Genomic DNA, 15,701 nt, shown 5'->3' with positions numbered 1-15,701 from the left:
CACCCCTAGTCCTCGTCTTTCTCCTCCTTATCTAGCTCAGGCTTTCCACTGATATGGAGGGGGAACCCCTCAAGGCTGCAACGGCAGCAGCTACAGATAACACACACACAGGTACCATTGTCAGTACAGTCACAAGAGAAAGTTAAGATTCAGAATTCCCTTAAAGTTAAAGTTTTAAATAATACAGACTTATTGACACTTCTGCTTCAGAGTGCCTGTGCACGGTGCCACTCACAGCACCAGCCATGCTCCTTATGGCCCTCCAGGGGGTGAGGGAAACGAGGAGGGAATTGCTCAGTTGAGTATGAGTATTAGGCAATGACACTGAATACTGACACCGTTTTCGTAGGCGGTGTTGATTTTAGCTAATCTCACTCTGGAAGGTAGCAAAAGCAGAGAGAGCACAGCTGCTGCTGGGGTCCCAAAGCCGCCCCCACCCAGCATGCTGCTAACCTGTTTACTACAATGGTGCCTGCTGAATTTACCACCGACTGGCACAGGAAAATGTCCGACCGCAGGGGAAGAAATAAGACTGCTAGAAATCTTTGGAAGAGGATTGCAGAGTACCTCCATGAATGTTTCATAGCGATCTCTCAGGAGGATTCATGGGACTTCTGTATGTACATAAACAAACTTTTCTGCATGGCCCTTATTTCTACAGGGGAAACAAAAAGCAGACAACTCTCTCTCTGTTAAACTGATACCTCTTCTAATACGAGCAAATTGATGAAAAGTCAGTAGTTTAGTCCTGCTAAATTGGGGACATCATCACTGTAATGAGAGGTTTAAGAGTAGCAGCCGTGTTAGTCTGTATCCGCAAAAAGAAAAGGAGTACTTGTGGCACCTTAGAGACTAACAAATTTATTTGAGCATAAGCTTTCATGAGCTACAGCTCACTTCATCGGATGCATTCAGTGGAAAATACAGTGGGGAGATTTTATATACAGTGGGCCATTTCCAGCAGTTGACAAGAATGTGTGAGGAACAGTAGCGGGGGGAAATAAACATGGGGACACCATCATAGGGCCTAATCACATTAGCCACACTATCAGATGCTCGTTCACCTGCACATCTACCAATGTGAGATATGCCATCATGTGCTAGCAATGCCTTCTGCCATGTACATTGGCCAAACTGGACAGCCTCTACGTAAAAGAATAAATGGACACAAATCAGACGTCAAGAATTATAACATTCAAAAACCAGTTGGAGAACACTTCATTCTCTTTGGTCACTCAATTACAGACCTAAAGGTGGCAATTCTTCAAGAACAAAACTTCAAAAACAGACTCCAACGAGAGACTGCTGAATTGGAATTAATTTGCAAACTGGACACCATTACATTAGGCTTGAATAAAGACTGGGAGTGGATGTGTCATTACACAAAGTAAAACTATTTCCCCATGTTTATTCGCCCCCCCCCCCGCCCCCCTACTGTTCCTCACACACTCTTGTCAACTGCTGGAAATGGCCCACTTTGATTATCACTACAAAAGGTTTTTCTTTTCCCCCTCCCTCTCCTGCTGGTAATAGCTCACCTTACCTGATCACTCTCCTTACAGTGTACATGGTAACACCCATTGTTTCATGTTCTCTGTGTATATAAAATCTCCCCACTGTATTTTCTACTGCATGAATCCGATGAAGTAAGCTGCAGCTCACGAAAGCTTATGCTCAAATAAATTTGTTAGTCTCTAAGGTGCCACAAGTACTCCTTTTCTTTTTACTGTAATGAGAAACACTCTTACCTGAGGATCCTTCCCCTGTATTGGGCTCACTCATGCTTGACTGCCAGTATAGTCAGTACTGACTGGACTGTGGTGGAGACTCAAACAGGTCCTGGCTCGTGGTATAGCTGGACCCCCCCACCCCCCCACAGCTGCATGTCCCCCATCCTTCTCCTCTTCTTCCTCTACTTCACCACCACTGTTCATGTCAGGGGCCTGTGATTCTGGCTCCTCGGAGGTATCCACAGTGGTGTGCAGGGTGGTGGTGGGGTGTTCACAAAGTATGGCATCCTGCTCTTTCTAAAAATGACACATCTCTGGCTTGGTACTGGATCAACTGTTGGCCTCCCTGGCCTTGTGATATGCCTGCTGCAGTTCCTTTGCTTTCATGCAGCACTGCTACTGATCCCAGTCATACCCCTTCTCCTGCATCTCCTGTGCAATCTGCTTGTAGATGTCCAATTTTCTATGGACGGTCCATAGCTGTGCTTGCACAACCTCTTCTCCCCATAGGCTCAAGAGATCCAGCATCTCCTGTCTACTCCAAGGCAGTGCACATCTCGAATGTGTACCCAGCATGGTCAGCAGGGCAGCTGTGCACAACAATGGAGAGCTGCTAGGTGTGCTCACCAAGCCGGACAATCAGGAAAAGGCATTTCAAAAAATTGCTGGGCTTTAAAAGGGAGCAGGTGAGGCCTTCTGGACTCTGACTCCTGGACAGTGGAGTTCACAGTTGTGGTCAGTGTTAGGCATTGTGGGACAGCAGCTTAAGGACTGCTAGGATCAACACAGGTAATGCAGTCTTCATTCATCCTGCTTTGACCTCAATACATCAGCTATGGCCTGCATACTGCAATGATGCCTTCTGAACTGGTGTTACTGCATCGGTGTATTGGAGAGCACAGAGATAAGTTTAAGTGTAGACACATTCACAACTAGGTCGATGCAAGGCGGCTTACTTCAACCGAACTTTGAAGTGTAGACCACACCTTAGTCTGACTCAAGTGTCCCTCTGTATCTGGTAGTTTTCCCTCACATCCCTTTCCCTAGTTAAATACTCCCCAAAAAACCCTTTTTGAGCCAGCAGTCTAAATAAGATGCTGCCTAGCCCATCAGGATAGGCTATCCCTTCCTAACAAAGTTCCCCTCCAATTCCTAATAAATGTCAACCACTCTTCTTTCCATCATGCAGTCATCCATGCATTAAGACACTGAAGTTCTCAGTCTAGTTGTTCCTGTGAACCAAAAGCAATTCAGAGGAAGCCATCATGGAAGCTCTGGTCTTAAACTTTTCCCTAATCATCTAAATTAATCATTCGGGATCTCTCTCCTGTCTCCTGATATCAGTACCAGTACAGTAAAACCTCAGAGTTACACACACCAGAATTACGAACTGACCTATTTTGAGCTGGAATTATGCAATTAGGCAGCAGCAGAGACCAAAAAAAAAGCAAATACAGTACAGTACTGTGTTAAACTTAAACTACTGAAAAAAATAAAGGGAAAGTTTAAACTCAGATTTGACAAGGTAAAGAAACTGTTTCTGTGCTTATTTCATTTAAATTAAGATGGCTAAAAGCAGCATTTTTCTTCTGCAAGTAAAATTTCAAAGCTGTATTAAGTCAATGTTCAGTTGTAAACTTTTGAAAGAACTGTAACATTTAGTTCAGAGATACAAACATTTCAGAGTTATGAACAACCTCCATTACCAAGGTGTTCGTAACTCTGAGGTTCTACTTTATGTACCATTACTATGCATCCGATGAAGTGAGCTGTAGCTCATGAAAGCTTATGCTCAAATAAATTGGTTAGTCTCTAAGGTGCCACAAGTACTCCTTTTCTTTTTGCGAATACAGACTAACACAGCTGTTACTCTGAAATACATCTTCCTTAGCACTCACTAGAATGTTTTTATAAAAACCCATGTAAGATCAATCCATTTCTCAACCAGTCGGCAAGTCACTGAATGGTTCTCAGTGCTATCACATGCTCAGTTGTCAATATTTCTAAGGACTGAATCCCCTAATATGCTACTCAGTAACATGCTACTAACATGCTAAGTCAACAGCTTGGTCTCCTGGAGAGAAATTCTCAATGTATGAGGCATGAATCAACCTCTTCTCCCTCTGCCAGAAGATGGGTCTCATCTGTCCCTCCATTCAACCTTGGTTTCCACTCATCATGACAGACTTCCTCACCTGGAGTACTATGACACGGGTGTGTCTGCTCCAGTGTCTCTGTAAATAAATATATGTGCTGTCTTCCTCTACTCTTCCAGTTCATCAACTCTGACCTCAAGCTGCAGTTCTTGGACCTTGAGATGCATGAGCTGCTTGCATCAGGGGCATACACAGGCCACCTGACTACAAGGTGAACTGTCACACATGTAAGTAATCTAACATTTGCTTTTACACAGAGTTTGAATTGCTTAAGAAGCCTATGGAAGTGTTCATTTTTAACAGGTGTTTGGCAAGGTAGAGGGCCAGCTGAAAATACATTCCTAAGGACTGATTTTTAAATATGCAGAACCTACTTACAGCAAGTTATAGTGTGCATGGAGGCTCTCCACCAAATCAAAACTCAGAGCAACTGAGTTAATCTTCAGTATCATCTGATGTCCTGCTAAATATTTTTTCCCACTTCTCCTCTTAGTTCAGCATCCCAGTTGAAATACTCATTTCTTTTGCACCATAAAAATTAGGCTCTCTTTCCAGCAGTCTCTTCACTTTGGACATGAAGACAATTATAAACAAGAACCTTTTCCTCCACCCCCTTTTTTCCCTGTTACGTTTTGGTACGTAGCTCAACCATTACTGGCAACACTGACTGAACACCCAGATGGCCTAAAACAGTCAGAAAAAAAACCCCAAAAAACCAATGAATAGCCAAGTTCTGTGTTACATGAACAGAGAATCAAAAAGTTCCATTTATTTAATAAATTAGCCATGAAAGAGATCACAGGAAATGAGAGTGTGGAAGGAAATTATCCAATTTCTCAGTATCGATGAGTAAAAGCTGAGAGAGAAGCCATTTTTAAACACGTTATTTTTATAAATGGTATAACAGAAGGGGTGATCTGATTTACAATGCATTAATTACTCTTATGCCTTATGTACTATAAAGCTTAATAATTTATCAGAATACAGAGTACAGAACTATATTTATTTATACAAGACATTTTGTTTACTGCTGGAGGGGGGACAATATATAATGAAAGGTAGAGATAACATAGAAGAAATATTTTAGCTTTTAAAATCTCTACACATACGTTGTTACCAATGCATCTCTCTTACATGCTACCCACTATGGTTGAAAGATAGATATGCAGTGATTAACAACATCTTAATTAGATTTGGAAAATTTGTTAATTAAAAATGGACTCATCTAGAGCACAGTTTTGAACTCATACTTGTGCAGCTGTAATATTTAAGAATCCAATCCTACAAGCATGCCAACAGACACATTTGAGTTCAATAGGAACAATCACATACATAAACTTAAACATATGGTTAGTATTTGTCAAATGCAACATGGTATGCTAAAGGATATACTTTATAAATATTAATGAAATGATTTTGAACATAGCATATGTAAAAAAAGAAAAAAAAACATGGCTCTAAAATGGGAATGGATCTCTGATGCCCTCTGCTGTCCTATTGTTGTCGCTACTAAAACACTAGTAAGCATAAATTTCAGAATCAAATCATTTCTGAAGATTCACTTAAAAACTTAAAGTAGGCTAATTTAATTACCTGATACTCCAATTTGACAGGTTACTGTTAGGTATGAGAATTTAATTATTATTAGTGCTCACCTATGAGCTATCAGCAATAATTAAAGAACATATTAAGCAAAAACAGAAGCAGATATGCTTTCCTTTAATATGCAATTTCAAGGATTTTCCAATTTGCCCCCATCAGAATTTAGCCTCTGTTAAATTTTAATTTTCTTGATTATAGAAGATAATTCAAGCAGGTGACTTTCCCATCCATTCTATGACAAATTCATAAGCCCTTTGTAGGGGCAAAGTTTATTCCCTTCCTGTGTTTGACTCCATTAACAAACAAATGCACATGAAACAAGTCCAGCCCAAGCCTTCTCTTCAGGCTTTACCCCTAAAGTTCCTCCTTGAGAGTTACTTAGCTACCCTCTAGAGTCCCTCTGCCTCAAACCCAAGATCTCTCTGTCAGGTGAGCCTAGTTTTGAAGCTTGCTTTCTCCCTTTTTATTCCATCCAGCTGGAGGGTCTCTTCAGACTGAAATCCTGGCAAGGGTGGCCAGTTTCAGCCCAGCAAGATCAAATCAGGAAGAGGTTGAGGAGTTGTATGGGCTTTGTGTACCCCACTATAGATATGTAAAACTAATTATTCTTTCAAAAGTTCAAATAATAAAAAGCAAAATATAGTTGAAAAGGTTTAAATTTAAATAATGGGCGGGGAGGGGAATCTAACACCACACAAGGTCAGTGCTCAGGACTAAATATGGGACATGTATCAAGAACACATGTAACCTTACTATTATCCTCACTACAGTTTAATAAAACTTATACAAACATTTGCTTGGGTTATATGTTTTCTTTTATTTGCCCTCAAATTCTAAAATGACTGTTTAAAACATCCAATTTCAAAATATTCACCAACTGGCATACAAACCAACTTAGAAAAATAGCTCTCTAAACAGATTTCTCTTGTTGATAATCGTTTTAAAATCAAAATATAAAATCAGAATTCTAAAACATACAAATGCGTCCAGCTTATGCAATAATTTAAACCTAAAACTTAAAGAGCAAAAACTGATCGTATATTGACACTAAATTCCTTTGTTTTTTCCTTAAATGGCTAGGTTATTTGCCTTTGGGGGGGGGGGGGAGGGAGGCTCCATAGACTAGACTCATGTATAAACTCATCCTGCAGCACTGATAATGTAACATCTGTACAATTTACTTAAACTTCACTCTAGTATTCACTGAAAGCTGCAGTTAGCATGGTTGTCATTACACGCATTTATTTATTACTCACATTGATAAATAGCCCATTATTATACTATCTGGGTAATATTTACATAAACTATAAATTTTGTGTTTCTAAATGCATAAACAAATGCATGCAATTGATCAACTTGTGCCTTACTAACGGTTAATGAAATGATTTTAATGAGTAACTATAGTTTTATTTACTGAACATATGTAAACACAGAAAAAAGAGTTGTTAAAATGTTTTAAATATTTACTCTGTCAATTACCTGTATTTGTAGACAAAGCAAATCCATTAACGTGTTCTTGTGTTAGACTTCTTTAAAATCTTTCTCCCTTATTAGTTTCAGCAATGAGATTATTCAGCTCCACATATATCCCCTCACTCTTCTTCTGTAAGCCTCATATATATATTTTAACAATATTATTTCCTGGTTTCCCACAATGCACCATTATAAAATCAAACTTCAGACACATCATAATGGAGGAATTTTTCAGGCAAGTCAAACTACTACAACTGACATGAAAAAATATGGATCAATGCTGCAACTTTAGCATGCATACACACACACACACACACACAGGGTAAGACTTCTTTATATTGGACAAAGATCAGACGGTAGGCCCTGGCCCAGCTTCAACATTACCAATTATTGAAAGGGACACAGCTGATACAATATATTTGGATCTTAGTATTAATAATCTGGATTTCGTATTATTTCACAAAATCTTATTATTTAAAAAAAATTCAAATCAACTTGGAAAAGAGCATGGTAAACCATAAACAAATAGGGATAAATACCAATATCAAATTGGGGATCAATATCTAGAGGAGTAGCAGAGGGATCAGTGTTGGCTTGGTATTATTAAGCATCTTTATTACCTATCTGGGAGGGAAAGTAAACAGTAGCTTCATTGAATACCTTTGTGCTTGCTAAGTCTAAAGAAAAAAGAATAAAAATCATGGTGGGACTTGTGATAACTGAAAGATATTGAAAAGGATATTAAAACTTTTTTAAAACATTTAAAATTATTAAGAGACAAGAAAAGGAAATCCACTACCATTGTGCAAGCTGTCATGAAATGGGAATTTTCTGCAATATTTTTATGAATGATATGCATGGTAGAGACTTACTTGAGTGAAAGCAAATAGATGCTCTGAGGGAAGAATGGTAGACATGAGGTATTTATGTTACCATCTGGGATGGTGTGACTGGATTGGTAAAGTTCTGGCTGAAACTGACTCGTATCAATGGAGGATCCAGAAAGACAATGGGAACACTGAACAACTGGGAAACTCCAAGCAGACAGAACATTTAAACTCAACAGGGGTCTGCCAGAGGATGACAATGGACTAAGAGGTGACAGGAGGCTAGGAACTAGCCTTTGATTTAATAAACACAAGTAACAATTGGTTTCAACAGAAATCATAGAAGAACAAAATGAAATGGCATATCTAAATAGTAGCATTAGTTTAATAAAATCCCAAAACCTGACCCCAGTAAGCTAGTTCCGGTGGAACTGATGGATTATTAGAGCAGTGCATGCTTGAATTAGGGCAGTAATGACTATCTCATGGCCCTAAAGGCTCTAAAATATGTCTAATGAGGGTAATTAAGTTAAGAAGAAAATGCATATTTGATTATAATTGAAAATATGTTCCTTGAGCTCCACGCTGAAATTTTTGAACTGAAGCATTTGAAACAGTCCTATCACTAAAGGAAGGAGATATGGGGCTCCACCTCCCCAACTCTCTGCCAATGCTTCCCCTGCAGCACCAGGAACAGCTCTGATGTAAGCCAGCATCAATCCAAACAGCCACTGTCCCATCCCTGCTGCAGTTGCTCAGTACTGCCCCCATTCGCAGCCTGCTCTATCACAGGGGAGGATGGAGAGAATAGCTCTAGCCGCTTCATTGCTTTCTTCCCTGCCAGGCTGTGGGAGGCCCAGAAAGAGCAAAATTAGGAGCTCAGCTGGCTTTACTTAAGCCTACTAAATAGTTAAACTATTGATTATATAGCCCCTTGACCTTTCTGAAATAATATATTCAGCCCACAGGCTGAACAGGTTAAACACCTCTAGAGAAAGGGATAACTCACACTAAGAGCCAGTGTTATCCAGTAAGGCTGGATGCTGCATGATATAAAAGGAAAAATTAAGCAAGGTCAACTAACTGGTTCCTTTTACACTCCCTGTACCCTGTCACAGTTCGTGAGGGGAAGTGTATCCACCAACTGAGGCCAGGTCAGCACTTGTGGACAAAATGGGCGTGCAGCAGAGTTGCCTGTAGATCACTTGTAGCACCGCTTGGACTCTGTAGAGGAGTTTTGGCCCCACAGTCTCACTGGGAGGTCTTGTTGCTACCTCCCTCCTCCCCTTACTTACATGTCACAAGCCAGGGAGGCGGTAAGAGGGGCTTTTAAGAGAACATGCATTCAGCAGACTCATGATCAATTTCACTGGCTCATGTAGTCAGTGGCTTCTTCAGGAGATCAGGTTTGTAAGTGGTTACTTAAAAAAAAAAAAAAAAGCAGGAGGGGAGAGGGGGTATTTTTTTGGACCATTAGGTTTAGGATTAGGACCATCCAGGATCCCAGGAAAGGCGCTGGATGTTGGGAGGGGCATTCTCAATTTTCAAGGTCATATGATAAGCTTAATTGAGGACAATGGAGTAAAGATGTAGAGGGATACCAGCAAACACCTGAAAAATCAAAACATCTGTGTGTGTGCACGTCTGTGTCTATATAAACATGTACCTCCACCCCAAGATACAGGAGTTTGAAAATCTGCTATATAAAACTAGACTTGCGTCCCACCATAAACTGTAGGCATTCATGTGTTTTCCCGTCAAAATCTATAAAGATAGCATCTACATTTTTAAAAAATTGAATGGCACTCTAATAGTTTGACATCAGACGAAATCTTGGGCCCTAAATGATCTTACTGTATCTAATGCTACAATTTAGATATGCCATTTCATTTTATGTTCTACTATGATTTCTATTGAAACCAATTGTTACTTGTGTTTATTAAATCAAACTGAGAGGAAGTTTAACATTCGCAGAGCTCCATACTTTTACCACAGCACTCTAAATTTCTCTTAAAACTATCAGTGCTGTATGCGTACTCAGACTTCCAAAGGGAGTTAAAACTGTTTTGAAATTAAAAAACACTGTACCACTAAAGATTCCCCCTCCCCTCTCCGGTTCAATAAAGTCCGTGTTGAAAGCCAGCGCATGCCTGATGTGTATGTGTTCTCCTGTATTGCACAAAGAAAATGTGACTGATTTTTCGAAGTACAGTCTATGTGAGCACCACAAGCTTAAGACAATTACAATCATTCAAATACTGTATTCTGAAGTAAAAAAATAGCAAACTGTATAAATCAAAAGCACACTGGATTTTGGTGCTCTGAATTTTCAAAGATACATAGTCATCATCAAACGCATCACAGTAGTCAATTACCCCACCCATGACATTAAATATTCTGGATTTAAGTTTGCTAACAAAAACACTGAAGGTAAAACATTCGCCACACTATGTGCACATATCCCAACAGAAAAAAAATATATTATGCAACCCTCCACTTCAATTTTTCAGTTATTTTTCTGAACCTCTCTTGCCATAGTCAGGAAGCTGAAGTCATCAGGAAGGTGTCTCTTTGCTAAGATTTCTCTCAAAGAGACCCGCAATCTCCACACAGAAGAGTGGTGAAAGAAATCCCTAATGAGTGGAGAGTGGCAAGAGGAATCCCCAATGATTCTGTCAGCATACATTTTTCATAAAGTGATTATCCCCCAGCAGCCTTTAGCTTCTTAGACTCCTTCTCCCCCCAACCCCCTTCTATAATTGTTTTCCTTGTAGACTGGGCAACAATTATCATTGCTGCAGGACTGAATATGTTCACAAGCTATACATAAATACTAGTTTCACATCAGGGGCTTTTATCACTAATTGCACTATAAAATGTGCTATTAAAACTGAGATAAACAAGACTGTAAAAAAAAAAAATCACATAATGAGCCATGACCACTTACAAGAAGTGTTTCATAAATGGCACAGTAAAACTTATTTTTCAAAATTTTAGTCATAATATATCTCTTCCCTGCCTGCTCTCTTTTCAGATGGGATTGGGAAATAGTTCTGAATTTAAATACGTACTATTATATATAAATTAAAATAGATTAAAAATAGACTGCATTTCTATCAAGTCGATTCTTGGTGTACTCAACTGTTAATACATCTTAACAGACATTCTGATATTTACAAACCAGTTACAGTGTTGACATCTACTGTGCACAGCAAAGTATTTAATAAAAAGAATAAAACTAAGTTTCAATCTTTGTTATAAATATAAATTACACTAGTTACCTTACAAAGAAATTCCATAAATCTCAAAATGCCAATATGGTAGGCAGGGAAAAAAAATTAGCATATGAAAATCCTGTCACTCAGTTGCAATATTCAAGGGAAAATGAAAGTTATTAATTATAAAATACAGGTACTACAAAGAATAGTTAAAATGTACAAATTGACATGTTTCAGTGCGGCCAATATTTTAAACCTCAAACACATAAACTGAAAAATAAACCGGTTTCTAAACTATATAACAAGTACGCTAAGCATCTGCTTCATACTTTATATATAACAATCCTACCAAAGTGTAACTCATAGCGCACTTTTAAAAGTAGTGGAATTTACTCATATTGTTTTAGAGAAACATATTTTAACCTGTCACTTAAGCAGCTGCAGATACAAGGACAGTTAATCAATGTATATTAAAATGAATCTCTAAACTATAAGAGGCACTCAAATACTTCTAATGAAGTATAAAAAGATTTGAGTTTGGAGTCCCGTAAACAGATGTCATTTTAATTAATTTGCTTCAAATTTTAAAACAATGTGTATTTTTTCGTCTTTATTTTCGTTTATATTTAATTCTGGATAAATACCCTTTATGTTAGAAGCTACAGAAAGTTCTAATCAACTTCAATTCATTTTAATAGCCTCAAAGGACATCTGTTTTTGGGCCTGACCTAAGGCCAACTGAATTCAGTGAGAGACTTTCCATTAACTTTAAAAGCTGTTGGATCGGGCTCTTTGAGATTAAAGTGATTTAGATTTTCTACATAGGTTCAGTTACGGCAAACAAAACAAACACGTTCCAGCTATTGCATTAAAAACAAACAAAAACCTTACTTTGTCAGATGCTTCAGAAGCCAGAAGGTTCGTAGCAAGAGTCTGTAGTTTCTGATGGGCCATATTTTTTAGAGCAGCAAGGCTACGTCTAGTCATAGCCTGTTTTAGATTGACGGCTGGGTGGCTCAGGGAATCTACTGCAGCTGGAACTGCCTCATCACAAGCATTCAAGATCTCGACTGCCGTTATCCCCATCACACAACGATCCAGTGCACCTTGAAATGGAAGGTGAATAATGAAATGCATTATTTTAGTACAGGAAATTCAAAAATGTAAAAAGCGTATGTTAAGTAGTCACCTATTCTGCAGTATTTTCTGTAATGCCTAAGATGACCCGTTATTATTTATATTACTAACATGCCTAGGAGCCCTAGCCATGTAGCAGGACCCCAGTGTGTGAGGAGCCACACAAGAACATGGTCCCTGCCTCCAACGAACTTACAATCTAAGTATAAAACAAGAGACAACAAACGGCTATAGAAAGATGAGGGAGTATAGAAAACCATGAGGCCATTAGTCAACACACTTGGCAGTGGTATCGCAACAGTAACCCAATTACTTTTGTGACTAATATTCCTAATGTGGTGGGATTTTCCTAAATTTCCTTGCAATTATAGGATGTAAAAATCACAAACGCTACACTTGATTTTTATCATAGGCAAAGTCAGTAGCAACACTTACAGTTGCCTAACACTTTCCATAACCAGCCTGTTTCCAGTTACTTATAACTTTGTCAGACTTTATTTGTTGTGGCTTAAGTTTTCCATGCTTTCTCTCAGACTAGATTTTTTAGTTTAAGCAAAAACATCTCAGCCATTTCTGAGAAAGAGGTTAGTGAAAAAAAAAACAAATGAACAAACTTCTGCTACTGTTCAAAGAAATTGATGAAAAATTCTGTTAAGAGCTGTAGTGCTTTCATGCTTTGAGGCAGGAACTTGAAATATGACAGGCTGATAATCTCTCCTTCGCCCCAGTGCTAAATTATAAAAAAACTCTGAAAACTGCCATTTGCACATGCCCAGTAGACCTTTTAAGAGGCTTGATGCTAAAGTCTCTGATCATTCCATCTACATTGAGCATGCTCCACAGACTCATAAAGCTCTGGCTCCAGACGGGGCACAGCAGCAGCAGCAGCCACCACCATCTCACTATTTTATGGGCAGTAGTGCTGGCCTGAAAGCAAGGAAACCAGAAGTTCTAAGCTCAGCAACTCCACTTACCAGTATTAATAATTCTGTGCATTTCACTGAATTTATTACTGACAAGTCCTCAACACTAACTTGGGAGCAGGCAAGTGTTCCACAAAATTTTGCAGATCGGATAACAGAGGGTGCACTAGGTCCATTCTGGCAATAGATGTCTGAGTCAACTATATTAGAAACAAGTCTCATTCATTCTAAAAAGCAGTGCAGCTGTGAATGTATGAATAAGACACAGGTTCTCATTCTGTGGGCTGCCCCTCCCCACAGGGGTGGAGGGGTTCCCAATAGATTTTAGGAGCCCCTCAACAGGTTTTGAACCCAGGACCTTTCAATCCACAGCACTTGAGATAAAAGGAGTACTAATAGCAGGAATAGTGTGTTACCCTCTGTGTAGGCTAGCCACTAGAAGGAAGCACAACACATGCTGGCCAGTGGCTTACACATATATTTGCTAGATCTCAGTGGAATGTTGGATGCCTGGATTGTTAGGTTGTACTCCCAGCTCTGGAGATCAGTAGTATCTAATTATTACTTGATAATACAGCTGTGTACACAGATTTGGCACATTCATTTTAAAAAACAAAGTTAAATGCTCAAAAGTTAATAAGTGCCAGAATCTAGGTTGCTTGAGCAACACTAATTCAGCCCCTTGTGAGTATGCATGATGATACAGTCTTGCCCAACATCACATAGGAAGTCTGGCAGAGCTGGGAATAGAACCCAGCTCTCTTGGGTTACAATCTAGTGTCTCATAAGGGTCTGAATTAGGCTGACCAGACACTAAGTATGAAAAATTGGGACGGGGTGGGGGGCTAATAGGAGCCTATATAAGAAAAAGTCCCAAATATTCGGACTGTCCCTATAAAATCGGGACACCGGGTCACCCTAATCTGAATTAATGTTTCCCAAGCAACTTTAATTCTGGCATTTCCTAACTTTTGAGCACTTGTGTTTGCAATTTTTACTTTCATTAAACAGGATGTAATTTTATATATGTGCATATAGGCGTGTCCACAGGCACACCCTCAGTGCAAAACTATATTTCAAGATGGTTCAACAGGAGATGCTGGGTACTCAGAGCTTTTGAAAAAAAATATCATGTCACTTTATCTACATCTATAGCTTTAGCCATCCATTTTTGAATATGTTGGCCACTATGCCTTCTCTAGAAAGTTGCTGGTACTTGCATTCTTTCTGGGCCAGTACCATAGTGAGATGCTGTTATACAAATAGCAAATGTCTTTATATTTGAAGTTTTTAAAGCCAATATTTTTTAAAGAATATAAAAAAACATAACTGAATATGCCCTTTATGTCATGACTTCTCCTCAAAAGAGGATAATGTACCAGCAGCCTGTCAAAGTACAAAGGTAAAAGTCTTTAACCACAGTGTGGGACTAAATTAAAAGTGACTTCAAAACTGGAACTCTGAAATATTTATTAGGACCGATAGTACATTTCATTTTTTTTAAAGACATTTAAGATGTTCTTTGAAGTCCTTTTCAGATTTGACATTACAAGGAGTCCCAATTTAAGGAAAAAATGTTTCCAGTTCTTTTCCTCAGTACCTTCCTAGCGATACATTCAAGCTGATCTCAGAGGACATTAAATTTCACCCAGTTACTCCTGTACTGAACTTGGAATATTGGAACAATGGGTGCTCGGATATTTGCACAGTAGGATATTGTTTACGACAGAAATGGTTGACTGGTATATGATCTGGTAGATGACTGATCTTTTAGCCACTTTCTTCCTGTCTTTTGACAGTGGCCAATGCCAGGTGCTCCAGAGGGAATGAACAGAACAGGTATTCATCAAGTGATCCATCCTGTCACCCATTCCCAGCTTCTGGTAAATAGAAGCTAGGGACACTTCACAGAGCATGGTTTTGTATCCCTGCCCATCCTGGCTAATAGCCATTGACTAGTAAGTTGGGACTATGAGTGATTGTGAGGTTGCACTCTGTATGATTTTATAAAAATATGCTAATGAGTGTGAATATAATGTAACTAGAATATGCTTCATGCAAAAGGTCTCTTGGAAGGTATCATTACAAAGTTAATAATCTACTGAGTGTGGTCAATTAAGCCTATAGCTGTTAGGGGACGTGGTTCAGACTGGGTCTGGGTTTGCAGCAGGCTAGCGGGTCTGGCTCAAACCAGGCAGGGCACTGAAGTCCTAAGCTGACAGGGCAGGAAAGCAGGAGCAGAAGTAGTCTTGGCACATCAGGTGGCAACCCCCAGGGGGTTTCTGTGATCCAACCCGTCATGGTGATAATTAAAGGTTTTTGTCATTTTGCAAAAATGGAAATGTTATGGTATCCTTGCCAAATTCCAATTTGGACAATTACATACCTACAATAAGATCACTTAAAAAATTGCTTGCAACCTGGGTATTTTTTAAAAAAAAATCATGCTCCAGTTCTAGATAAGATGCTTTGATAACTTATCTTAAGTAAAAAAAAAAACAGTCTATTTCTCCTAAACTCAATAATCTCAATTAATAGAAATATAAGTGCTTTTCATATTAAACCACATCCTACTGTGGAAACACTTCTGGTAGCAGGATTATTATATGTATTAGTTCAGTTAATGATGTTTGAG

At 39.0% G+C, this 15,701-nt stretch overlaps 1 protein-coding gene across 2 annotated transcripts in view; it reads right to left on the bottom strand.

Annotated features, from left to right (window-relative positions):
- The window catches only part of WDR7 (WD repeat domain 7), a 346,874-nt gene that overhangs the window by 257,179 nt on the left and 73,994 nt on the right, over nt 1-15,701 (bottom strand). For both annotated transcript variants that reach the window (XM_074952395.1, XM_074952396.1), the window contains exon 14: nt 11,898-12,112. In XM_074952395.1, the coding sequence (XP_074808496.1) occupies nt 11,898-12,112 (215 nt within the window). The remainder of the gene's footprint in view (nt 1-11,897; nt 12,113-15,701) is intronic.

This window comes from Natator depressus, chromosome 5 (assembly GCF_965152275.1).
Source record: "Natator depressus isolate rNatDep1 chromosome 5, rNatDep2.hap1, whole genome shotgun sequence".
Taxonomy (NCBI): Eukaryota; Metazoa; Chordata; order Testudines; family Cheloniidae; genus Natator; species Natator depressus.
The sequence above is the reverse complement of the archived record's forward strand: the minus strand, read 5'-3'. Positions and strand labels throughout refer to the sequence as shown.